At 40.6% G+C, this 27,023-nt stretch overlaps 1 protein-coding gene across 3 annotated transcripts; it reads left to right on the forward strand.

The window, feature by feature from the left end:
• alox12 (arachidonate 12-lipoxygenase) lies at positions 1-26,972 on the forward strand. Of its 3 annotated transcripts, none has more exons than XM_076724705.1 (17): positions 1-109; positions 1,062-1,322; positions 3,232-3,386; positions 10,140-10,286; positions 11,221-11,422; positions 14,254-14,335; positions 14,428-14,550; positions 15,031-15,137; positions 17,630-17,802; positions 17,956-18,099; positions 18,347-18,550; positions 19,379-19,465; positions 19,585-19,754; positions 20,478-20,599; positions 20,974-21,074; positions 21,238-21,408; positions 26,680-26,971. In XM_076724705.1, the coding sequence occupies exons 4-17, from the start codon at positions 10,140-10,142 to the stop codon at positions 26,857-26,859; spliced, it is 2,013 nt and encodes a 670-aa protein (XP_076580820.1). In that variant the 5' UTR covers positions 1-109; positions 1,062-1,322; positions 3,232-3,386; the 3' UTR covers positions 26,860-26,971. The 3 variants fall into 3 exon arrangements, with proteins under 3 accessions (XP_076580820.1, XP_076580821.1, XP_076580822.1); XM_076724706.1 differs by having other exon boundaries at positions 1,067-1,322; XM_076724707.1 differs by lacking the exons at positions 1-109; positions 1,062-1,322; positions 19,379-19,465 and having other exon boundaries at positions 3,067-3,386; positions 26,680-26,972.
• The last annotated feature ends 51 nt before the right edge of the window (positions 26,973-27,023 follow it).

The raw sequence follows: 27,023 nt of genomic DNA on the forward strand, positions 1-27,023 counted from the left end.
AACAGGACCCTCCATTACCTCCTTTGCACCCTGTCAGCTGAACAAAAGCACAGATGGCCAGAGTATCTCCAGCAGGTTCTGTTCAGCTACAACACCCACCAAAACACAGGTCAGTCTCCCTTCTTGTCAATGTTTGGCAGTGAACCTCAGCTGCTGCTAGGATAAATTCCTGCTAAGGTGGACGAGCCAACTGCAGGTGATGTCTGCGATAGGTTGTTTGCAGATGATGTCATACCACTCTTGTTGTGATGTGAACTGCAGATGGAGGGCCAGAAGTGATTTTCTGCACAGGAAGCACTATAGCAAACACTGAACATGCCTATATTTTGCATTGTTCATGGTTCCTCACATCGATCAAACCAAGAAACCACAGGGAGCTTTTATTGAGTACCAAAAGTTGTTGCTCATAAGGGAGAATAATGAAGGAAACTAACCAAAAAACGCAGAAAAAAATTGCTTGTTAACTGTCTGTGGTTGGGACAAGCCGAGGCAGCTAATAGTGGAAATGGTTTAATATCAGCTATTGTTTTAAATCTATGGTAATAGATTTAAAGTCATGGCTGAAAGCAACACAACTAACATTTGCCAAATCAGCATTAACGGTTTCACATAGGATAGCTGAACTTAAATAACGTACCCTGTCTTGTTGTGAGATGAGCCACATCTTTAGTGACGTTTCACTGGACCTTTGTGAGTGGTTAACCTAGCAAACAACCATAACGTAGACGTCAACATTGAGCAGCATGGCAATGAAAGTTTGCTGCTCGGTTAATCCACTAGAAAATAAAAACTATGCACCCTTGAAAAATACGACACTTTGGTACCGTGGTCATGGACCTAACTGCTAAGTTGCACGCCTCCATAGTTTTCTATGCTTTCATTTGTTTTCTAAAGTAGAACAGCATCTGAATGAACAGGTAGTTGTTATATCTACTGCCTCAGTAGCAGCAAAATTTTCAGTTCAGTTGAAAAATTGCCCCTCTTCATAACGTATGGATCACATCCAACAAATGCCCTGATTTTCTGTGTGTACTTTTGTCTCATAATTTCATATAAACTAGCACAGTAAGCAATGACTACAGGTGGCTTTGGAGAATGCTCGGGAAAGGATGAAGAAGGAGGCAGCCCAGCGAAAGGAGAAAGCGGACAGACCCAAGGGAAAACGTTACCAGCAGGACAACATGTCTACCTTCGGGACCACTCCCCACAGGGGGAGGAATAAGATCCAGGATGCCTGGGGCCCTAAAGTTTTCATGGCGGTGAAACCCCCTGAGCAAGGGGGTGCAGTTTATGCTGTTGCCACACAAATTAGGCTGACAGAGGTACGTCATGTTCATCATTTCATTCTCAAACCTTTGCCTGTCCCTGGTGAACCTCCTATTCCTGCAGCTAGGCCTAATCCAATTACAACAAGCCCTTACACTGAGAGTGACGTGTGTGGTGGTCAGACATGTGCCTGGAGCAAAGGATCCCCAGCCTATCAGGATACAGACACCACCTGAAGGGGACCCTGAGCCTCTCTCTGCTGGAACCAGTTCCTGCCCTGCCCCCTGTCCTGGGGTAGTAAGAAAGTCTGCCCATGAGACAGCTGGTAAACACTCTAATAGTTACCACTTGCTAGTGGCAGTAAGGAGTAGTGCAAATGGGGCTACAAACTAGATTATTAGCTCTAATAGTACCACCCCAGCTCCTCCTTTTCTCCTCTCCTTTTATCTGTGGTAGGTGTCAATTCCCTTTTTCTCTATGTAACATGTAAAGTATGTTTTTGTGTGTTGGTGCGAGTGCTGTAGGACTGGTGGCAGCGTGGCCATCCAGACAGTGGAGGGTTTGGTGGTAGAGTTTCTCACCTGCGCTTCTCACCCCCATAATTGTGTGCGTGTGGTGGTAGTGTTGTACTTCCTTCACATTTATATTGGGCTTTTAGCTGGTTTGAGTAGTGTGTTGAACCTAAAAGTGTAAAGAAAAGTAAACCACAGCACATTTTCACACATGAAGAAATTGATTATTATTATTTTTTTTATTTATTTATTTATTTTTTCAAATTTTGCTTTTAGGCATCATTAGCATTGAACCTGCTCTAGCATTTGACCATGATGTAACATAGATTTTTTTGTGAGGCCAAAATAGCTCTTCCTGCCTGTTTCAATTCTCTGTTCTAACACTGCTGATCTTATGCAACGTCGACACAGGAAGTGGGAATGTGTTGCATATCTGACTAGTTTTCTAATGTAACTGGAGCTGGAAGAAAGAAAAAAGAAGACCTTATTCTGCAGCAGTCCGACAAACACAAACCACTATTTATGGCTCACTATTACCAGATGTGGTTTTACTCGTGGGCATTATAGATATATCATTATTCATATAACTGCATATATAACCACATAGAAACGCAAGAAACAACAGCATAGTATTATCTAATTATGTAAGTATCCTGCCTAATAACACTATAAACTACTACTACTTTTACCACAATTGTTGCTACTCGGTTATAATAAATGTTAGTTTCACAAAAATGTACCTTTGCTATTAGAACAAACATAAAGTTATGTATATATGTGCCATAGGACTGTTTCATCCAGATAAAAGCAGCTGTAGATGTATCAACTGTACAGTAGAGTCAGCTTTTGGCAGATGATACATTTTTGGCACAACAAGTGGCAACAGCAGCCAGAAGTTAAGAGAGAGAGAGAAAAAAAAAAAACAGAAATGGAGCAAAAGAAAAAATGAGTTGCTGTACAGGGTCAGCACACATTCTTGATATGGACCTACGAACACTGAGATCTGCAGAGAGATTGTATTTCCCAAAATGTTTCTTTAAGTTTTACCATTGAAGACCTAAGCCAGAAATCTGCAGTTATTTTGTGGCTACTTCATCAGACAATCACCCTGAAACTTGGTGTATTACTTTACTTTAACTTTATTTCATGTACTTCTTTAGATTCTGTGTTTGAATATGAAGGTTTTACAGCTGCTGCTGGTATTCTGCCCAGGTATTGACTCAACTTCCTTTTCGTCATACTATCTCTCTCTCTTTCTCCCTCTCTCTCTGTCTCTCTGCCTGTGAGAGTAGCTTTTGAAGAGCAAGGTGAGATTCAGAGGACTGAGGGTAGTGTGAGAGAGAAAGTCAGTAGAGCTGTGAGGAGTCCTGCTGAAAGGATTTGGTGGCATGAGAGAAACAGGATTTTTGCATTTTGAAATGTCATGCTAACCAGGTAACTGTTCAACTTACAGATCTGTTAGGACTTCTGTCAGAGACTGATGAAATAGGGCACAGAGGGGAGAGGAAAAAAGAGGGACGTGTCAGAAGACAAACAGAGCCAAAGCAAATATTCAGGAAAAGAAGAGGAGAAATCTGATACTCAGCTGTAAACACAACTCTGGCTGCGGTGAGTGTTTTCCTGTTTCTTGGCAATTTTTGTTACGCTCTTTCTCTTCCCAGGGAGGCTAAATACTATCACGTATAACTAACTATGATTTACTTTGGAGAAGTTCTAATACTCATGCTACATCGACATGTAAAACTGAACTTTAAAAACTAAGTAACACTCAGCTAGTATGGGTGAGATATTCTTCCGGTTTTCAAATGTAAGCATATCTGTACTTTCAAATATGCCTTCAAATGCATGTTTTCTACAAATTTATTTTGACTCTACTCTCAAGTTCTTTGAAAACCTAATATTACAGGCACCTGCTGTTTTTCCAACCCTGTAGGAGTAGCAATAATTTTGTTAAGATGCAGATAAACATGATTGCATTAAAGTAAATCGACAGTGTGACTAGACTGACTCAGTGTTGCTGAATACTGAACAGAGTAAATGGTACTGTATTTATATACCTCTAGTCTGAAAACCACTCAAAGCAATTTTCTGCAATCACCCATTCACACACACATTCATACTACATGGCTTGGCCACCTGTTCATTCCATGGTTTTCAATCACTCACACACCAATGGCACAGCATGGGGAGCAATCTGGGGTTCATTATCTTGCCCAAGGACACTTTCACATTTAGAATGGAGATTGAACTACCGATCTCTGATAAGTGAATGACCATTCCTGAGCCACAGCTGCCCCTACAGCTGCTGAGTGTGCAGAGACAGTGTTGGAAGTGGAATCTACTCAGTGAATCTGTTTGGTCTATCCATAGTCTGTCCTTTTTGCTGACACTGCTATAGAAGCACAAAGGCTTCATCACTGTTGTAACAGGTAAGGTTAAAACCCAATAGCAGTGCTACCTAAACGCGGGAGTCTGTTAGAGTCTTAGAGTTGGTTTGATGCTTCGTTCAGGGCCAGCGACAGTCTCAGGAATTGTTTGGCACGCTAAATAATTGGCAATCCCACTCAGCAACGGATCCAAGAAGGGTAAGGCAAGGGATGTGGTCGGGTACAGAAAGCTGAGGTAATTGCCAGTGGGCAGGAGAGCAGACAAGGTCAAAGACAGGCAGGGTTGATAATGAGAAAGCAGTACGATACTAATTTCTGGAGAATCTTGCACGTAGGTGAAGAACAATCTGGCGAAGAATGAGTGTGAGGGAGCAGCTTAAGTAAAGCACAGATTGTGACTAGTCTCAGGTGTGAGCTATGCTGATTGGACAGGTAGGTGTGACTGAGAGGTGAAACATGCTGACTGAGTAGGTGTGCAGATGAGGGAGAGGGTGGCAGCAGGTAAGGAGCTGGCACAGCTGTATATGGTAAACCCACTGTGTTGGTTCCATGAAGGGGCATCCTAATTTATTTCTTGGAACTCCACATGCACAATGGAGAGGGCAAACATTTTGATATTTACAGACAGTTCCATTTTTCTTTTCTTTATTCATTTATTTTAATATACAGTATTTATATATTCAAAATGGCAAAAATCTTTCAGGCTCTAATAGGTATGGTTCATATGGATAGATTCATCTCGGGTCCCTTATATATGTGATTATATGTGAGACTTTTGTTTTTTTGTGATTGTATAGCTCCACCATCTGGCCAATCAGAACAACTTTTTGTCTGAGTAGTGGGTGAGATTTCTTACCTGCCGAGTTTGACAACTGTAGCTGTTTCTGTGGCTGTGATCCAGATATTTTTAGGACACAAGAACAAGACAAAGAACAATCCTGGGAAATATGTTAGGGTTTCAATATTGCATACACATACTCAGAGAGAACTTATTTACCAAGTTTCATTTTATTTAAGTCAACAGAATTACAGAAATATCATGTTTTAAGGTTACTGAATCTCCCCGTTAGTAGAAGTGTATGAAATGTTACAGATTTGTGCAATGTGGCTGTATATGCAACATTTTGCAAATTGGGTTGCAGTCCAGTTAAGTATTGAGGAGTTATGACCAGTTAAGCACATGAGGCCATGCTTTAAAAATTTGGAAACCAATTACAAACGGTAAGTGATAACCAAAAATGGACACAGAGGCTTTGTTCAGAGTTGTCTAAATATGGTATGTACAGACACTGGTGAAGATTAGATGAAATATGTGCCAAAACTGTGTTTACCAAAAAATCTACAAATGGGCTTGGCCTATATCAGTCAAATCGGCATCATACAAGGACTGTACAAATACTGTTTTTGCTCACAGTTATCAGCCAAAACATAAAACAACTAAGAATTGACCACATGGTGGCGCTATTGGTACCATGTTGTAATATGTCAAGTATATCCAGATGGGGTACCTGTACATAAAGTGTGAATACTTTTGTAGTTGACATTTAAATATTTGTTCTTACCATAGAATTTCATTGTACATTTTAATGCTAAAATTATATAAAATCATTTAAACATGTTAGCGTAAAGAAAGGTAATGGCATACCTGAAGAAAGTGTATGTTCTGACATTCAAGAAAAGTTTCTGCAACAGTACAGAACAGTGCAGAAGCAGAGAGACACCAGAAACAGCACAGTAAATGTATGGAGCCTGTCTGGGGTCATATGGTAGAAAAAGATATTGGTGGGGAAATCAGTACTCAAGGATTTCTACTTTATTGAACAAATTAACAACATGTGAACACAAATCAATCAAAAGTGTGCTCAGTTTGGCAAGTCATGCATTCTAATTAATAAACCATATGGTTTGGTAATATCCAGTTATTAATTGCATATTTGATAGGGAAATTGAACCATTTAAATAGAATATCAACAAGGGCAAGTTCTGCATTATTAGCCAAGGATGTGCCCCTTTCGTATAGAATGGCCTTATGCCAAAATCTAGTTCAAAGGCTTTAATTACTTTTAGATCATATTGTGCTCATATGTCTTAATAAATACGACCTACAGCTCAATGCCCCACACATGGATACCTGAGTGCTTGGCACTATACAAGGCTAACAAGAACTCAGTGAGGCTGTGGAAAACATCACTGGAACCCAGCATATAGGACGGTAATGCACTGTCCCTGTTGCTGATCTGCAAAGGCCAGAACCCCCTCAGCCAGATCATGTCTTTGCATGGTGGCAAAGAGAGGGAAGGTGATCAGGAATGAAGGGGAGGAGTTACCAGAGGGCAGGATAGCAGACATACATTACACCTACAAGTACCTGTGTATCCAACAAGTCAATGGGAGCCATGCCAATGTGAAGGTCAGCCACAGCCAAATACCTCCAGAGTGTAAGACAGTCCAGAGAAGCCACCTCAATGGCAGGAGTAACACCTGAACAACCAACATATGTGCCCTTCCAGTCGTCAGATACCCAGCTGGAATAGTAAGCTCGCCACAGGAGGAGATAGATACCACTGATGTCAAGACATGAAAACTCCTCACAATGCAAGGAGGTTTCCACCCAAAGTCTAGCACCCTGAGTCTCTACAAGCAATGAAAAGAGGGTTGGCAGGTGCTAGTGAGTGTCTGAGCCACAATCCAGGATGAAACAACGTACACCATGAATACACCAGAAAGATGGCCTGCTAAGAAACTGCAAAGAAAGTACCTCAGGCAGAAGCAGAGAGATGTTGATAAGGAATAAAAGAAAATATTGTGGAAGACCAAGTCCATCCATGGGATGTATCATTGGCAGGTAGAGAAAGTGGCTGAAATCAAGAAATCCTACCAATTGTGAGAAAAAGCCAGCCTGAGGGGAAGTACAGAGGTCCTGATCATGGCAGCACAAGAACAGGCCTTAAGCACCAGATCCATTCTAAGATGGTGGGAGATTTTATAGAAATTTATTTTCTGCTTTTTTGGGACACCATTTATTATTCTGTGCTTTCACTTTTCACTCACTGGCTATAAGCAACAAATGACATTAACACTATTAAACCTGCTACACAGAGTGTAAGAGGCCCATATTAGCAGTCTTATTGTTTCCATGAACACATCTTGACTGAGGGTTCCTCCAGTTTCTTCCCCCCTACATTTGATTCATTTGGTTAGTTAAATCCAAACCCTTGTTTTATTTGTTTGCTTGGTTTGTCAATGCATTCACAAGCAAATTCACAGCCATTTAGTAAACAATTTTTCAACAAATATCAAAATGCACAGTATCCTTTCTATAAACAAGAGTAAAAACAACATTTTTTCATCTAACCCTAATTCAAAAAGATATTTAACCCTGTGACTAATTTGTAACTACATCATGCACCTATAGTAAGCTGCTGTGGAGGGACTTTAACGTGAACACATTTCTGTCTGTCTCTCTCTGTCTGTCTCACTCTCTCTCTCTTGCTCTCCCTCTCTCACCCAACCGGTCGAGGCAGATGGCCGCCCACCCAGAGCCTGGTTCTGTCTGAGGTTTCTGCCTGTTAAAAGGAAGTTTTTCCTCGCCACTGTCGCCAAGTGCTTGCTCATGAGGGAATTGTTGGGTCTCTGTAGATAAAAGAGCTCGGCCTGCACCAGCTCTATATGGAAAGTGTCCTGAGACAACTTTTGTTGTGATTTGGCGCTATACAAATAAAATTGAATTGAATTGAATTGAACACATGGACATGACTTTGAGGTACAAGTCTCATGATGCCAACAGCAAGTCTTAGTCACATCCTGTTACAGGTCTGTGGGCTGTTATGTCAGACCACTTATCTGTTGTTTCATCAGCTCATTTGCATCAGTGTGGTTTACACATTTGCGTACTCTTAAAATTATATTCAAATTATTACCAGGAACTAGCACTCACATCAGCACAACTGTGCCCTCACAGAATGTGTGACAACTACAATATATTCATTTTTTGATCAAATTTAATTTCTACGAAATGCTGGCCAATGTAATAGCTTATACGCAACTGTTTAACTGTAAAATCTTTAAGTTCATGAAGGGTGTTTATGCAATATCTTAAACTGTATAAACAAACAAACTAACTGACTAACTAACAAACAAGAAAACTGTAAGTGAGGTGTGACTAAAGAGTAGTTTCATCTATTTCAACTAACAATTTACTGTGGAAATAAGTGGCTTCCTCAAAGATATCAATATGATCATTTTATCTGACTACTAATGCGTGTTGACGTTATTGTGGTGGTGGTGGTTTAGTTGTTTATTCCAACACACATCTCAGCCATGTGAACCCACTCATAGCTGAATTGGTAAAATTAGAACACACACAGCCATTTGATAACCATGTTTTGTAGGGGGTTAGGTTTAGGAAAGGCAGCTTATCCAGAATGGTCATCAACACATCCAGTCCTTGGCTCCAGGTCTGCATTCCAGTTCATCCAAACGGTATTGGATGATCTGAGGTCAGGGCTTTGTGCAGGCTAGTCAAGTTATTACACACCAAACAAAGGAAACCATCACTTTATGAAGCATGCTTTGTGCTTGGGGGTGTTGCTATGTTGACACATAAAAGGGACAAACACAAACTGTTGATACAAAGCTGGAAGCACACAGACTTGAGTTGTAAAAGCTCTTTGAGTTGTCTTCAGACCAGAAAAGCGTTATACAAATACAGTCCTTTTTTTTTCTGTTGTCTTAAACGTTATAGCATGCTATGTAGGATGTACACAAGTAGGCTGAATCAATGGAAATATGACAGTCCCATGTTGAATTCCTTAGTATGACCTGTTGTACTGCAAACATTTGTCAATGAGGACTCCATGGCAATAGGCATGATATTATTCCCCTGTTAGCAATTGCTGTTGAGGCAGATGAACCAATGAAGTCTTGGGCATTTGGGGCCCTGGATATAGTGTATATTGGGCTCTTATGGCTTATAGCTTATGGCTTTATCTGCAGCTTTTCCATAGTAATGTCAACAATGAAGACATTTTCCCACAGGCCAACAATAGCCAAAAAATAATTTCCTTCAAAGAAAAACCAAACAGGCCCAGTGGTAGTAAGAAAAGAGTGCAACAAGTAAACATAGATTAAACCCAAGTTTACTGCTCTCTGATGCACAGTAGTCTGAGCCAGATACTTGAACTTGAAACTAACACAGCTTATAAGTTTTTTTTTTTAATCTATAAACAACATTAAACATTAAATAGGAGAAATTTCAGTTGCATTCATTTCTTCTGGATCTTTATGCAGCTTTTCCAGAGTAATTTCTCTGTCACAGTGTTTCGTTTCATAGTGTCTCCTTACATTATATTCTTTCATGACAGCCACACTCTCTCCGCACAGAAGACAAACAGCTTTGTCCCTCATATCCACAAACATATACTCTGCCTCCCACCTGCCTTGAAAACCCCTGTTCTCAAAGTCCATCTTCCGTTTAGCCATTTTTTTGGGGGAGAGGGTAGCTGAAAGTTGACCACAGGTAACTAGTTCCGTCAGGCTGGTGATGAAGGAGGAGACTCGCGCTGGTGGGCCTTTGATTGATGTACCAACGCACTGGCAGTGCATTGTGGGACTTGTAGTACTAGTGGTGCGTGCAGTATACCGGCGGGCCAGCTCTAATAATAATTAGATATTATCATGCAGGCCAAAGATAATTCCATTGCAGGCCAAAACTGGCCTGCGGGCCTTGAGTTTGACACATGTGCTGTAGAGGGTCATCAGTGCTCTTCAGGGGATTCTGATTCAACAAAATGTTACCAATTGACAGCTCTGGTCCATGAGCAGCTGTAGCAGCCTTTAAGTACCCGCATTTTGTCACTTGAACCCTTAGTTTTCAGCATGCTCTGTGTGTGTGTGTGTGTGTGTGTGTGTGTGTGTGTGTGTTTGTGCATGTGTGTGTGTGTGTGCGTGCGTGCGCACGTGTTCATGTTCATAGATGGAAATCTACACCGTAACAGTAGCAACTGGTACATCAGAGTATTCAGGCACCAACAACTACATCTTTGTGACTCTGGTGGGGGAGAAAGGCGAGAGTGAACGCACCCTGCTAGACAACCCTGGACTGGACTTCTGTCGAGGAGCTGTAAGTGTGTGGAATGGTGATGTGATAATTTACTGATAATTTGCTGATGATAATTTAATTTACTGTGAGGTGAACTGCATAGTCTAACAGCCGATCTTTGATCTGGCTGATTGAATCCATGAAACCATGAAATGCAAAGCCTTTTCTTTCTGGATCTAATTTGGTCATTCTAGCATTGTTTGTCACCCTCATGTCATGGCCATGCACCAACCTTGAGATCACTTTGTAGTTTGCCAACAAGAAATACGCTGTTAATATGTATAGTGGAGAAATAGTGCTGTATATCCTGACATTAATCAAACAACTTTGAGATCAATTCAGGACCGGAATCCTTGTTTGCTGTAACAGTCCTGTCCAAAAAGTGGAGGATGTGTTAGTCTGAAGGCAAAGCTCTTGTTTTACATGTCAATCTGCCAATTTTCATCTTTGGTCATGAGCTTTGAGTGTGAAAGAATGAGATACGAAGTGTGTTTCCTGTGCAAGGTGGCTGTGCTTGGCTGCAGCATGAGGAGCTCAAGCAACAGGAGCAGCTCTGAGTATAACTTTTGCTCCATCATGTCAAATCTGATGTGGTGCCAGTTGAGGTGCATCCTAGACCGCACCCAGTACATGATCAAATGTGAAGCAATCCCTGACCAGACCCAGAACACACTGGGTGAAGTACATACAGTATCTCATCTGGTCTGGGAACATCTTGGGATCTCTCAAGAAGAGCAGAAAGACAAGGATGATGCTTACATTCATATTCAAAACACAATTATCAAGGCTGGAGTGATTGCAGGTTTATTTGATACACTGACATTCTCTTTCTTGTTTGAATGTTTCAGACAGTTAGTGAAGCAATTACTTTGAATGCAGTTGTGTTTGTATGTCTGACTGCTTTTACAGCTTGTAATGATTTTTTTCCCCCCTTTTCCTCCTCCATCTCCATTAGGTGGATCAGTACAAGGTGACCAGCCCCTCACCATTAGGCTCCCTGTTATTGGTCAGACTGGAGAAACAGAGGTACTGGGTGGAAGATAACTGGTTCTGTCGTTACGTCACAGTGGAGCCTCCAGGTGAAGACCAAGTGCTGATATTCCCCTGTTACCGCTGGCTTATAGGAGACATCAAGATGGAGATAAGAGAGGGAACAGGTAGGAATGATTGTAGGCATTTCTAATCAACTCCTACTGTCAAGCTGTAAAACTACTGCCTTGGTGCCTTTGAGAAAGGCAGCCAACTCCAAACTAGTTAGACTAGTTATCCTGAGCAGCAGTGGCATCAACAGTTTGCCATTTCAATTTCACTTGGTAGCCAAGCATCACATATTGGGTTTTATTTTTGTGCTGCCACAAGGTCAACATTCAGATGGTGGTGTGTGGATTGATCCTCCTTTCAGCTGTTTTATAATCTTGTGGGATGCTAGGCTGAGACTCAGAAACTTCTGAACTTCATCGCCACTGTCCATTAACATGTGATCTGTATCTGTACCTGTGTCATTTGAGTACATGCAGCAGAATACATTGTGATCTGAATGCTAGACCACATCTGGAGGTGGGTTTACTTGCATTGCTTTCAGATCTCAGCCAGATGCAAATGCAATCTGTACAGTGTGACCACATTCAAGACAAAAATCCACACAGTAAATTGAGTGGTCACCTAACTCGACTTCTTCTTATTTCAAGATACACTTTAACCTTAACCCCAGCAAAAACAAAACAAAAAAGTATTAGCAAGTAAGTCCTCCTTCACAAAAAGAGATATAAATAAATGACTGATGCCTGACAATGGCATTACTTCCCTTAACCTGGAAAGTTTGTTGACAAGTCTGACAGTTCTGCCTAACTCATTTGCATATTGAGATCCCAGTGTGCGCAAAACAGAGATAAGGTTTATTAATACCAGGTGTGCATGCAAAGGCTGTGGATCGTCTGTCATTACACAGATCACCATCCATCCATATACCGAGGGAGCGAGGGAGCTGGGGCTTATCCCAGCTGTCAACGGGCAAGAGGCGGGGTATAGTCGATTGCAGGGCAACATATAGAGACAGACAACCATTCACGCTCACACCTAAGGACAATTTTTAGCCCCCCTACAGATCATTATCATCATTATTCTAAATTAGCACGCTGACCCTACTTCTTACAAAGCAACTTCACATTGATATAACAATGACTTCATGGTGCTTTCAGTTAACGATTGTCAACATGTCAGATTTAATTAATTTAAGGATCACACTGCCAGAAACTTGTGACACGTATCACCTCGATCAATCACGGCATGTCTCATTTCAAGCAGCTGTCAATCAAAATGACTGTGTGTGCAATGATGTTGCTAGGGTCTCTTGGGGCTCCAAGCAAGAAATCCCTGGGACCCCCACCCCACCCATGCACAACGCAAAAATTTGTTTTTTTGCACACATAAATGCACAATTTCTGGGACATTTGAGATGAATACTGAAAAAAATAGATTAGTGCTTCTCAAAGTGAGGTCCAGGGACCAACAGGGGTCCCTGAAAGCTCAGACCTACCAATAATCGTTGTTGTAAATAAGTGGCTGGGGCCCTCTTTGTGGCAGGGGGCTCCAAGCAACTGCCTAGCTTGACCACAGGACCACAGGTCCACCGCCAGCATCACACCTGTGTGTGTGATGCTGGCGGTCTTGTACCGAAAAAAGAAAAGAAAGAGAAAATGGTTGTGTAAAAAACAAATACTAGAGGCGATGTAAACTTACTGGGCAGCATCCGAATAACAACTATGACATGTACAAGTTTCAAATATAGTCATTTTATTTCCATAGTTCTTTATTCTATAAGGAGCAGGTTTGTCTGTGTTGGCTGTATTAAACAGGCTACTTTAATGTTATATCTGGAATTAGTGATGAGAAGCATTTTCCCGCAGTTAGGACCGGGGATGATGTTATGAGCACACAGCAGCCACTCACCTGGCTGTTGAAGAGCTGCCGCTCTTTCTCGCCAACATTTGTGTTTTTTGACTTGGTCCTCCTCCCTCAAGGAAACATCATATAGGTCTGGGTACTGTTGCCACAGTTCAACAAACTTTTCCTCTTTCATTGCAGTCGCAAACAAAATGGCTCTTAGAGCCAGCTCTTTGAAGTGAACGATTGGAGCCGGCTCTAGCCTGGGAGCCAGAGCCCCTTAGTTTTTTTTTTTTTTTTTCTCTATTTTTTTCTGTTCAAGCTGCATGTGACTGGTCAACTAAATGATGTGTGGTGGCTTCTGTGGTCTGCACTGAAAAGGAAGGGGAGGGGTGGGGGTTACAGACACAGCACACACACACACACACACACACACACACACACACACACACACACACAGAGCTGTGGCAGAGACAAAACGCTGGAAAGGTAAGAAAATGAGTGGCCACAGGAAATGCAGTAAAATTTGATATGAAGTATGTTTTGTACATTAGTAATTAATTTTACACATAATTTTACATTAATCTTGGTGATAAACAAATTTAAGCAACAAAAAATCTGAGGAGCCACTTGGGAGCCGAAAGAGCCAGCTCTGTTAAGAGAGCTGGAATTCCCAGTACTATTTCGCTGTCCCACCTGACAGCAGTAACCTCAGCATTCCTCCTCCTCCTCCTTCTCTTCACCATGGCTACCTGACTGCACTCTGGATTGAGCACCTGATTGGTTAATGCTCAGGAACATAACGTGGGAGACCAGTCAAGAAAAAAAAATGACATGCTAGTCTTTTTGTCAGGGTGTTGGTTTAGCGTGTTACACTACAGGAGCACAGGTGACAAAATCGTGTCAAAATCGGGCTAAAATAGTGTAGTCTGACCCTGGCCTTAAGCAGCCATTACATTCTCAATTTGTGGACAGGGGTCCTTCTGCCCCTCATCTCTGTGGGCCACCACCCTCAAATGTTGGGGCAGTAGGCATGAGCCCATATTGGTCTGATCTGTTGTTAAAGGTGCACTGTCCTGTCTCTCTCCTCTACCTGCTTCTGCAGCGAAGACATTGAGGGACGACTCCATACCTCAACTGCTGGCACACAGGAAGACAGAGCTGCAGGAGAGACAGATGACTTACAGGTCCACCTCACATAACAACGGAAAGCTACAGCTTGAGTTTAGTGGTTGTGTGTATAAATATTTGAAACATAATGTGTGTTACATTCCCTCAGATGGATAACGTGGTCTCCTGGGATTCCTAGATGTATTGACGCTAAAACAGAAGCAGATTTGCCCCAAGATGTCCGCTTTGACAATGAGAAGAGGAGCGACTTTGAACATTCCTTACACTATGCGTAAGTGGTGTGTGTGTGCGCGCACACACACACACACACACACACACACACAGACACACAGACACACACTTTAGGTTTTCATCACGTCACTACTTTCACTTCCTGGAGACTTACCCTTACTATATTCATAACTGCCTAACCTTAACCTAACCTTAAGCTAATCCTAACCTTACCCGAACCTTAACCCAAGCCTTCATGCTAAAATTTAATGATTTACATTATGGGGACCTGGATTTTGTCCCCACAAGTAAGGTGGGTCCCCACAACGTGACTGTGTAAACAGATTTATGTCTCCACTGTGTGAGTAACACATGACAACACACACACACACACACACACAAATAATTTGGAATTGCTTCTTGATACCTTGTCCCAGTCTTAATACTAAAATCTATGGATGAACTTGTGGAGGTCCGCTTTTTGGTCCCCAGATAACAGTTGAGTAACATCAAATACATATGTATGCTTCCTTCTCATCAGCTTACTTGAGTTGTCTCTGAAGAAGCTGGCCATCAGGTTTGGGAAGTCCTGGAATGACCTGGATGATTTCAAACGGATCTTCTGGAAGCTGCGAAGCCCCATAGCTGGTGGGTTTATACACACACCATCTTCATAAAAGCTGATGGGGATAATGACTGTAAAAACTAAAGGCTTGGAAATTCCTGTTAAACACAAACATTTCTAATACACAAGAGATGTCACTTGTTCAATATACACCAACCCATAGTATTTTTTATGCACACAAGAATATATTTGCTTTTTATACATGCATTCACGGTGTCATAATTAAATGAAAAACATGTTAAAAATCACTAACTCACTAACTAAATCACTGACTGAATGTACTAAATATATGAGTTTTGTGAAATGAATTTTCCATGCCACATCAAAATAAACTCACAACACAGGTATATCACAATATTTTTCTTTTACTGTGATGCAGTAAATTCATACATAAAAAGAAGATACATATAACAAGATGTTTTTGTTTAGGTATTTTAAATCTTCCATAGAGGAGCTTTTTTACTTTATCTTTTAAAGCCCCATATGTAGAATTTTCTTGTGGTCATATCATCTTTAAAATGATAATCATGACATATGTTTGTGATTGCAGAAATATTTGACTATACCAGTGAAAACTCGGTTTCAGATTTTCAACTACCATTTGAAATTGAAAATCTGAAACTTTCAAATCCTACACACAGGGACCTTAATGTGAATACATTTATTTAGGTTTCCTGTTTGAACATAAATATTTGTCAATGGTCATGGGTTACAGTTATAATTTTTGGATGCAGTTTAAGCTTCCATGGCCTTCTTCTTTGGTTTGTGAAGTGAAGGCAGGTAGGAAGCAAAGGGAGTGGTTTTCTGTAACGACAATTTGACACCTACAACCTAATTATTTAGTAACTGGCCAGGATTGTGTGAAATGAGGCAGCGTTTACACTTCTCTCTCAAGCTCTTCACACAGCTACTTGCGTCACTTTTTGTGTGAACAACCAAGTGCAATACCTTGAATTCCTTCAACGAGAGACTGGCCAAAAGAGTGCAGTTAGCTTCACTTTTGCCTCTAGCAGTGGGCAGACAGCTTACTTTGTTTGAAGTATTCTGAGGCCTCTGTACCTTTGCTTTCTGAGGCCAAAATCATATGTTAAGTCCAAAATTAGCTGGCTAAACTAATCTTGCTTGATAGACGTTGATCCCTGTGGTTTCACTGAAAATTAGCAGAGTGCATAAAAACCTTTTGCTGAAAAAGATGAGAACAAGATTGTTTGAGAGTCATCTCTGCAATTAAACACAGAACAGAAGTTCTGGCCTACTTCTGGTGTAGCTTCTGTCAAAAGACTTGTTTACACGATGTATTCCCAAACAAGGCATCCATCATCACTCTTTTCTTTTTTTTTTTTTTTATACTTAAATTTTTATTGATTTACAACAAGGTATACAAAATATAAACATATAAACATACAAAAAGGTCACAGTGTCAGAACAGTTGTTGCCATATCTTCAATAAATCAGTGTTGTAGGTAACATCAAGATTTACAATGTTGTCATATCTTAATTAACTTGGACAGAAGGCAGTATAGATAGAAAGTCACAGTTTATCAGATGCAGGGGGGGGAGAAAAACCACCACTCACTCCTCTACTTAACAAGAAACCCGACCATTTTGACCATCTTGCAGCATATAGGTCACCTTTCAGCCGCAACAAGAAAGTCAATCTCTCCATCTCGTGAATGTCGTTCATAATCCTGAACCAATCATCCACCGTAGGTGGGTCAGTCTGTAGCCATTTACGAGTGATCGCTTTTTTCGCAGCGGCAGTCAGAAGTCTCAGGAGGTATTTGTCATTGCCTGTCATCCCCTCTGGAATGTCTCCCAGATAGAGCAACAAACATGAAAGTGGAATCTGATGTCCGAGTATTTGTTGCAGGTGTGAACAAATATTACCCCAAAATAACTTAATTTTAGGACAGCTCCAAAAAATATGATGGTGATCTGCTTCATCGTCCCCGCAGCCCCTCCAACATCTTTGTTGGGACACTGCCAGATATGATTGCATTTTAGGGGTAATAAAATAACGTACCAGATTCTTCCAGCTAAATTCACGCCAATACATGGAGCAAGAAGTAGAAAAGACAGACTCACACATGTTCTCCCACTGCTGACAAGATATACTCTGCTTCAGGTCCCTCTCCCACCTCTCTTTAATGTAGTCTGTGGTATTTCCTGAGTTCTCAACAATTCCTTGATAAAGTCTTGAAACTACCGATTTAGTTTTTTTTACTATATGCTTGGACCACGAGTTGTATTATTTTATTGGGGTTTGGAATCTCAGCAGAACCAATCTCTCATCATCACTCTTTTCAAAGCTGTAATATGCATCATAGACACAGATACTGTATCAAAGGCTCATGGGATGTGTAGTTGTTCAGTCGTAACAAAAAAGTAATCATCTTTGTTAATTTGAAAGGCTTGACACTTGACTAGCAAGTACAGCAGTTTATACATATTTATCTCACAATGACAGAAACCTTCAAAGCTCATTTCTCACCCAGTATGTGTGTGTTTGTATCAGAATACTGTATGGAGCATTGGAAGGAAGACGGGTTCTTTGGCTACCAGTGTATGAATGGTTCTAACCCAAGGATGATCCAGAGGTGCAAGAAGCTGCCAGAGAACTTCCCTGTCACCCCAGATATGGTGCAGAGCTCCATGGCTCTGAGGACAAACCTGGACAAAGAGCTCAAGGTGAAGGAATTCTCAACATCTGTCTGTACAATCTAAATGGGCTTTAATACAACACCACAAATTAGGCAACTGCAAAACTGTGTAATTTATATCCCAAAATAGTCCATTCATCTCATAATATCTGCCTTTCTACGTCCATTTTCTTCTGTCCAGGCAGGGAATATCTTCTTGTTAGACTACGCCATCATGGATGGGATTCCTACCAACACAATCAGAGGTAAACCTCAGTACATTGCTGCTCCACTCTGTCTCCTGTACCAACACCCAGATGATGGACTCATACCTATTGCTATACAGGTAAATCATTCACACCAATCATGCCCATAGACCTACTGAATGAAATGAGTATACCACTGATGCAACCTGAAAATACTGAAAAATGAACATTTTAAATGAAAAATGAAACAGCTGAATGTAAATCTGAAAGAAAATATATAAAAACCTGTGGATATTGAATGAATACCTGATTGAATGAGTGAATTTCAAGCTCACTTTATGTATAGGAATAGGAATGGCTGTAATCGTTACCGATCCTTGTCCTTAGCTTGAGCAGACTCCAGGCCTGGACACACCCATATTCCTGCCCAGAGACCCACCTCTGGCCTGGCTGTTGGCTAAGATGTGGGTGCGTCATTCTGAGTTCCAGGTGTTCCAGCTGCTGTCTCACCTGCTTAGGACTCACCTCGTCATAGAGGTGTTTTGTGTGGCTACTCTGAGACAGCTGCCTGCTGTGCATCCTATATATAAGGTAAACATCCACACAAGTCATATTATATAGAACTATAATTTTCAGTCAGAAAATGCAATCCATGTCAGTAAACAATCCTGAGAACACAGAAGAGAGTTGTTGGCTATACTAATTCTCAATTATTGGCAGTGCCTGAATTTACTTCAAAAGCAGAGAGAACGAGACCTTCAACTGAAACAAACTTACATTCGAGACATGCCTTAATTTCTAAAGTCAAAACTCAACACTTCTTCCACATTTACCTGTTGTTTTAAAAAAATTAGTATAATCTTAATATAATTTCTGCACCACTAATTCCATTAGTCCTATTTCCTGTCACTTCCATGCTGGCATTTTTTTTATTGCTCTTAAATTACTGTCAACACTCAATACTTACTGCACAGATGTTTCACATTGAAAGACTTTCAGTGACATAATCCCTCCCCTTCCTGAAAAGCTTTTCTTTTGAAACATCTGCAGAAAGTCGTTTCATGGCAACTTAATAATAATAATGATCAAAAGTTAGTGAATGAGAACAGTATTTATGCTAAAAAGAGAAAGCGACATGACTCTTTTTGTAGTGATGCAGTTATTGCAGAGCAGTTGTATATCATACTGAATTTAGCATGTGATCATTTAAAGGTAATTCCACCCCTCCTAAATGCTGTTTCCAGACCCTTGTTAGCAACAGTTCAGTTGTATGTATATTATTTGAGACTTTGTCATTATTAACGAATTTGGCTTTTATCTGAGAATGTATGGTATTTTGGTTTGATGGCAACTTGACAAGCTGTCAGTAACACACTTGTTTTGTACCTTTAACAGTTTTTTTTATGTCTTCTGCTGCAGCTGCTGGCCCCCCATCTGCGTTACACTTTAGAGATCAACTGCAGGGGACGCACTCAGCTAATCTCTGCGAATGGCATCTTCAAACGAGTGTGTCTTTTTAGATGTCTAAAATAAATGGAAAACAAACTCACTTGCTGTGTTAAATAGTCTGACGATGATAGACTGATGGTGCTCATCGTTGTGTTGATGGTCATGTTTGTGTGTAGGTTGTGTCTACAGGTGGTGATGGCCTGGTGATTCTGGCTCAAAGGGAGTACAAGATGCTCACCTACCGCTCCCTCCAGCCCTGCAATGACTTCGCTGACAGAGGAGTTTCCCAGCTCCGAAACTATTTCTACAGAGAACACAGCCTCATGCTGTGGGAGGCTATACACAGGTAAACACACCTTTCACATACAAGCAGCTGGCAGGACAATATTGCTAGGTCTGTTTCATTCTTAAAAAAAGGGGGAGCTTTTAACAGTGAAGTTAGTGTCTTTATCTCTAGTAATGTGATGTATTTTTAAGCAAGAGTTTAATGAACGCCTTATTATCTTGCATAGTTTTATACAGGATGTTTATCTTTCTAATTGTGAAATTGTATGTATTGCATGTGGGAGCAGTGATAATGACACAGGTTTGGTTTTAATTGGCTTGCCCATTAACCCCCAAATGTAGACACTTACTTAAAAGAATTGGAGCATTTCGAATCTCCAGCCCCTCATTTGAGAGGATTAGAATATTGATTTTGAAAGAATTGTTTGCATAAGGTTTTCTAAAAAGATATATTAGAAACACAAATGATGATCTAGATTCTGTGTTTTGTTTTGTTTTTTTTCTAAAAAAGAAAAAAGAAAACACACTTAGAGATCTCAGCCTCATTACAGGTTGTCTTGGTCTTTCTAATATGCTCTTCTGGATTTCTGGATGTTGGGCTTAACAGCAACAACAGTGACTTTTTTGATGTTACCATTAGGAGTTTCAAAAGTCTGAAGTGTGAAAATCTTGCACGTACTATTGATATGAGAGAATGAATTCTGTTATTTGAGGACGCCACTGGATGCATTTGTACCTGTTACAAACCTGTAAGTCATAAGTCTAACTGTACCTCTTTCTTCAGTTTTGTCTCAGGTATGGTAAACTTGTACTATCAGTCAGACAGTGATGTGCAGGAGGACCTGGAGCTCCAAGCCTGGATCAGAGACATATCACTGGAAGGATTCACAGAGCTCCCCAACTTTGGTCTGTTATTGTCTTAATATCTATAATATCTATTATTTATTTATTTTAATTTAGAATGATCTTAAGCCTTTATTTTACAGTTCAAAATTCTGTTCAGCTGTATTTTGTGAGAACATTTCAATATTGGATTGAAAATGACTTTCTCACACGCGACATACAAATATCAACAATAAAATTTCTATTGAGTTGTCGTGTACCTGTAGTGAAAGTGTTAATGAAACTGAATTTGCCAAGTGCTGGCTCATTAAATACGGAAACTGTGAGTTGTTTTTCTTCTTTTTATTACGAACAGAGGATTTATTCATATATGTCAGAGGCTGATGAAGTGATATATTAACTGTGCATTTAAAACCTGATGGTGGATATATATTCAGGTCTGCCCAGTAAGCTCAGCACCAGAGAGGAACTCTCCACCCTGCTCTCAGTGGCCATCTTCACCAGTTCAGCTCAGCATGCTGCAACTAACAACGGACAGGTGCTGAACCCTCACACACTTACACACTGTGGTGTTCATGGTTGTTGAAGGAAAGAACATTGAGCACTGGCCTCTGCCACAGTGTCTGTTTTAAAACTACCAAAGTTAGATGTCCTACACAGAGGGGTTTTAACTTATTCCCTCCCTGTTGATGTTTTTCCAGTTTGACTGGTGTGCCTGGGTCCCCAACACCCCCTGCACCATGAGACATCCCCCACCAAGAGACAAAGATGCTGTTACCATGGAGATGATCATGGCCACCCTTCCTGATGTCAGCCAGTCTTGTGTACAGATGGCTATCACATGGCATCTGGGGCGAGCACAACCAGACGCAGTAAGTCCATGTGTGTCTGGTTCATATGGTAATCCATTATAAATTAAATGAAGACTCCACATTCTAATTTTAAGGAGAGACATTTTCTCACTTCCCTCGAGTGGTATTTATTCACACAGATTTCAGATGTCCATGCTCATGTGTGTATTGAAGCAGTAGTAGCAGCAGTGTGCCTTTGCAGGAACAAGGTCCCTGTTTGTGCTCTGGACAATCCACAGGAAACACAGCGATGTCACAAAATCATCTTGAATATACATTTTGTTACATGGTATTTAAGATGCAAAAGCTGAATGTGAAAACAGTGTCAACACCTGCTCATATATCGTTCTGAACAGTAATGGTTGAACATCTAGTAACAATAGTCAATGCATGTTTTTGTGGAGGGGGACAGATTGTAAAACAGTTTAGGTGATTCACAGTCTGACTTCTTTGACTGATTTTTGTATCAACAGGAAACATGTAGACTGCTAGTTTAATGGCTGTAAACTGACAGTAACTGCAGCAGATAGTGTTGTGCTTGTGCTGGCACACACTGCCAAGCTGAGTGTGCTGATCCTGATCTGAGTGCATGATGAATCTTCTTCCTCAGTAATCTGGAGAGCATTTGAATGGACCAGACAAACACACATTATACTCCAATATTATACTGATACAGTGACTGATATAAAATTATAATGAACTCACAGTTGACTGACTACAATAGAACATGTCTTCCTATATAATCAAAAACATAAATAGGAAAAAATAATCAGATGCAAACAAATATCATAGGAATATCATAGGAATATTTTAAAAAAGATATGTAGCTTACAAGTATCCAAGTATGTTCAACTCACTGTAAAATCACTAAACAGATAGATCAAAAATTTGCTTTACAGGAGTCCTGGTCAAGATGGGAGCACCACGTAGCACGTAGAACATAAGAGGATACTTAAAATGAATCTTCTGAAATATGAAGAGAAGATTAGTCGATTTACTCCAATTTAATCCAGAGAAACAAATACTCATGAATCACAAAACACAGTACAAAGGAAAGACGGATAAGATAAAAAAAAAATAGCAATATCAAATACAAATATATATGTGCATAAATACATTCCACATATCACAGTGTGAATACTCTCTCTCTTTATATCAATCAATCAATCAATCAAACTTTATTTATATAGCACTTTTCATACATAGTGCAACACAAAGTGCTTTACAAGAGTTAAAAACAATATAAATAAAAACAGAATAACATGAAAAAGCCAACCCTCCCACCCCCCATGTGTACTAACACACACCCTCAACCACATGCATACACACACACAGAAACAAACACACACACACACACACACACACACACACACACACACACACACACATTCTCACCACAGACAGTAGCAGAAGTAATGAGACATGCAAGGCACTGAGGATTGAGGAGAATGCCACCTTTGGGGTCGTCGTCCACACCGAGAGGAGTCATCACGGGCTATGAGCACAGGGGGCACCAGCACCCGGGCCCCACCGACCCTGACGTACCGGCGAGTCCCCACACCAAGGTAGGGAGCCCCCCCACCAGCCGGGCCGATGGGGCCCGAGGACAGCACCCCCAGAGCAGACCAGACACAACTCTCAGTGTGGAGGACCCCCCAGAGGAAACACTGGAATTAAAACAAAAAAAGAAATAATAAGTAAAAAATAAACAATAAATTAAACAATTAAAAGAAGAGAATTTCATAAGATAATAAATAAAGTAGATAAAATAGGGTAAAATAATGCAAAATATAGGACATCAGAATAAAAGACATCAACATAAGATAAATGATAAAAAACATAAAAAGAATTTGAAGTCAGTTAAAAGCCTGATTAAAAAGGTGTGTCTTTAACCTTTTTTAAAAAATGTCAACAGTCTCTGCAGTCCTGAGGCCCTCCGGCAGGCTGTTCCACAGGCGTGGGGCATAGTGGCTAAATGCCGCCTCACCATGTGTTTTTGTTCTGGCTTTTGGTATGGATAAAAGGCCGGTGTCGGAGGACCTCAGGGTCCGCGAGGGTTGATATGGTAAAAGCAGATCAGATAAGTAAGAGGGCGCAAGCCCGTTAAGACATTTAAAAACTAGTAAAAGAACCTTAAAATCGATCCTGAAGCGGACAGGGAGCCAATGCAGCGACTGTAAAACTGGTGTAATGTGGGCCCGCCCTCTGGTCTTTGTCAGCACGCGTGCGGCTGAGTTTTGCAGCAATTGGAGGTATGAAATACTCTTTTTAGGAAGACCAGAGAGCAGTGCATTACAGTAATCTAAACGACAGGAAATAAAAGCATACATTAGCACCTCTGTGCTGGCCTGAGAGAGAAACGGGCGGACTCTGGCTATGTTCTTAAGATGATAAAAGCCTATCTTTGTTATATTTTTGATATGTGGGATAAAAGTCAGTCAAAAATCACGCCCAGGTTTTTTACAGATTGGGTTGGTTTAAAATCTTGTAGTTTTGGTAAAAGTTTCTCAGTCTGGCCTTCAGGACCTATAACTAAAACCTCTGTTTTGTCCTGGTTGAGCTGTAGGAAATTCCCTGCCATCCATGACTTGATATCTAAAATGCAGTTAAAAAGGGCATCAATTGGCCCTGTGTCATCAGGAGACACGGCAATGTACAGCTGTGTGTCATCAGCATAGCTATGGAAACTGATGCCGTGTCTCCTGATGACGTCTCCGAGAGGAAGCATATAAAGATTAAAAAGAATTGGACCTAAAATTGAGCCTTGGGGAACCCCACACCTAATTTCATGGGTTCCTGAGGAACAAGTATCCATACTTACATAAAAACATCGGTCTGTGAGATAGGAGTGGAACAAGTTAAAAACAGTACCAGAGAGGCCGACCAGGTGTCTGAGTCTATTTAATAAAATGTGATGGTCTACTGTATCAAAGGCGGCGCTTAGATCCAGTAGAACCAAGACTGTGAGTTTCTTGTTATCTAAGTTCCACCTGATGTCATTTAAAATCTTTAAAAGTACTGTCTCGGTACTGTGGTTGATCCTAAAACCAGACTGATGTCTCTCTGAAATGTTGTTTCTGTTTAAAAAGTCAGTGACTTGGTTAAAAACCAGTTTTTCTAAAATTTTACTTAAAAAGGGTAAGTTGGATACAGGTCGGTAGTTGTTAAAAACGTTGGGGTCTAAAGTGCTCTTCTTCAGAAGGGGCTTCACCACAGCTGTTTTAAAAGCGGTGGGGAAGACACCCGTCTGAAGGGAGCAATTCATAATGTTTAAAAACTGTTCCTCAAAGAATCCATAAAATGATTTTAAAAGTGAAGTGGGAATTGGATCTAAAAGGCAGGTTGTTGGGTTTACTTGGGAGAAAACTCGACCAAGTGTCCTCGCATCAACCAGGGTAAAACTCTCCAGTGTTTCCTCGGTCAAAGACAGCAAGTTAGGTGTATTAACAGTTAAAACTTGTTGGGATAAAAGGCTGCATCTGATGTCCTTGATTTTAGTTCTGAAGTGGTCTGCAAAGTTCTCACAGAGAGCGTCTGATGGCTTGTTAAGAACTTTATTAAAACTTGTGCTTGTTAAAATATCAAAGGTGGAGAAGAGGAACCGGGGGTTGTTTTTGTGGTCTATGATAAGTTGTGAGAAATGAGAAATTCTTGCCTGTTTAACTGCGTTATTGTAGCTTTTGAGTTGTTGCCGTAGAGTCTCGAGGTGGACTGATAGTTTAGTTTTCCTCCATCTCCTCTCGGTACTCCTGCATTCTCTTTTCAGTTTTTTTATTTCACTGTTGTTTCTCCACGGGGGTATAGGTTTTTTTGTGATTGTTTTAGTGAAAAGTGGAGCTACTGAGTCGAGAGTTGACGTCAGCTTGCTGTTAAAACTATCAACAATAAAATCACATGGTGCAGGTAAAATTTCAGCAGGAGTACTCTGTAAAATCTTGATAAAATTTGCAGCCACTTCAGAAGTTAGGTAGCGCCTCCTCACTGTTCTCACCGGGGCATCCCGCTGGTTAAAACTGGTGATATTAAAAAACACACAGTAATGGTCAGACACAGCCAGGTCGACAACAGAGGGCACACCAATGGACAGGCCATGGGTTATGACTAGGTCCAGGGTGTGTCCTCTGTTGTGAGTTGGCTGCGTGACGTGCTGCTTAAAATCTAGACAGTTTAAAAGATTTAAAAATTCTCTGGATATTGGATCCGAGGTGTCATCAACATGTAGGTTAAAATCACCACTTATTAAAATTCTGTTGTAAGAAGTGTGAATGATTGATAAAAGATCTGAAAATTCACTGATAAAAGAGCTAGAGTGATGGGGTGGTCTATATACAGTAATGCAGAGAATTGGAGGGCTGCTAAAAACAAAGGCGTGGTGCTCAAATGATGAGAAAGTGTTAAAAGACACTGCAGTAGAAGTCAGTGTGTTATTTACTATTGATGCAGTTCCACCTCCTTTTCTAACCCCTCTAGTAGAAAATAAAAAGTTAAAATTTGGCGGGGAAGCCTCGGTGAGAGCAACAGGTGCGTCAGTGCCAAGCCATGTCTCGGTTAAAAGAAGGCAGTCTAACTTATGATCTAAAATAACATCATTCATTAAAAAGGTCTTGTTTAAAAGAGAGCGCACGTTCAGCACTGCCACGTTAATGTTCGTGCTGAACGTGCGCTCATCGTAGTGAAATATATATATATATATATGTGTGTGTGTGTGTGTGTGTGTATGAATATATGTATGTATATATACATACACACACACACACAGAATCAGAATCAGAAATTTGCTTTATTGCTTTACTTTACAAACAGGAGAGACTGCAACAGGCTGCATGCACGGTTGGCGCATGTGCACTTCAACTATTTGTATATATATGTGTATATATGTGTGTGTGTGTGTGTATATACACACACACACACACATATATATACAGAGCTGTGTTGCTCCTTTTAATGTTTCAGTATTTGATAGTTTTCCCACCTGCATGCTCATGTTTTTTTTTTTGTTTTTTTTTTACTCCTTATTCTCCATCTGCTGACCACTGGCTTTGCACATTTTTTCATGTACTAGAGGCCTAGAAGATGTTTGTGAACATGTTAAAACATACATAAAACATATTGTATTTCTTATATATTTAAGTTATTTCATTGATGTTTGACCAAAAAAAAAAAAAAAAAAAAAAACCTTCAGTTACCCCGTAGTTGGCCTGTGGAGCTGCTGATTTCATCATACAGTGATCACATTACATCACTCACATTAGCTCCTCTTGCTTCAGCAGCTTCCTGTTTTCTTCTGCCTAGATTCCTTTGGGCCAGTACACAGAGGAGCACTTCACTGAGAGGCGGGCTCAGGAGCTGATTGACAGGTTCAGAGGAGAGCTGAAAGAGATTGAGGGCCTCATCCTAAATCAGAATGAAGGACTGGAGCTTCAGTACCTTTTCCTCCTGCCCAGCCGTGTAGAAAACAGCATCACTATATAGAAAGGCTACCAGACTACCCCATACTGGATTCACTCTGTGTGGTATGTGGTAGCATGGTGACCTGACACCAATCACATTTGTTCTCACTTTGGCATCAAATATTTTTTTTCCTTGGATCATATGTGTGTGTGTGTGTGTGTGTGTGTCTATATCTATATAACTTT

Source organism: Chaetodon auriga, chromosome 24 (assembly GCF_051107435.1).
Source record: "Chaetodon auriga isolate fChaAug3 chromosome 24, fChaAug3.hap1, whole genome shotgun sequence".
Classification (NCBI taxonomy): Eukaryota; Metazoa; Chordata; class Actinopteri; order Chaetodontiformes; family Chaetodontidae; genus Chaetodon; species Chaetodon auriga.

What these genes read in the sequence shown, in the direction of transcription:
- alox12 (XM_076724705.1), top strand. Translation starts at nt 10,140, where the DNA reads ATGGAAATCTACACCGTAACAGTAGCAACTGGTACATCAGAGTATTCA. An exon ending in CGAATGGCATCTTCAAACGA is followed by an intron (nt 19,466 to 19,584) that starts GTGTGTCTTTTT and finishes GTTTGTGTGTAG; the next exon opens with GTTGTGTCTACAGGTGGTGA. An exon ending in CACAGAGCTCCCCAACTTTG is followed by an intron (nt 20,600 to 20,973) that starts GTCTGTTATTGT and finishes ATATATATTCAG; the next exon opens with GTCTGCCCAGTAAGCTCAGC.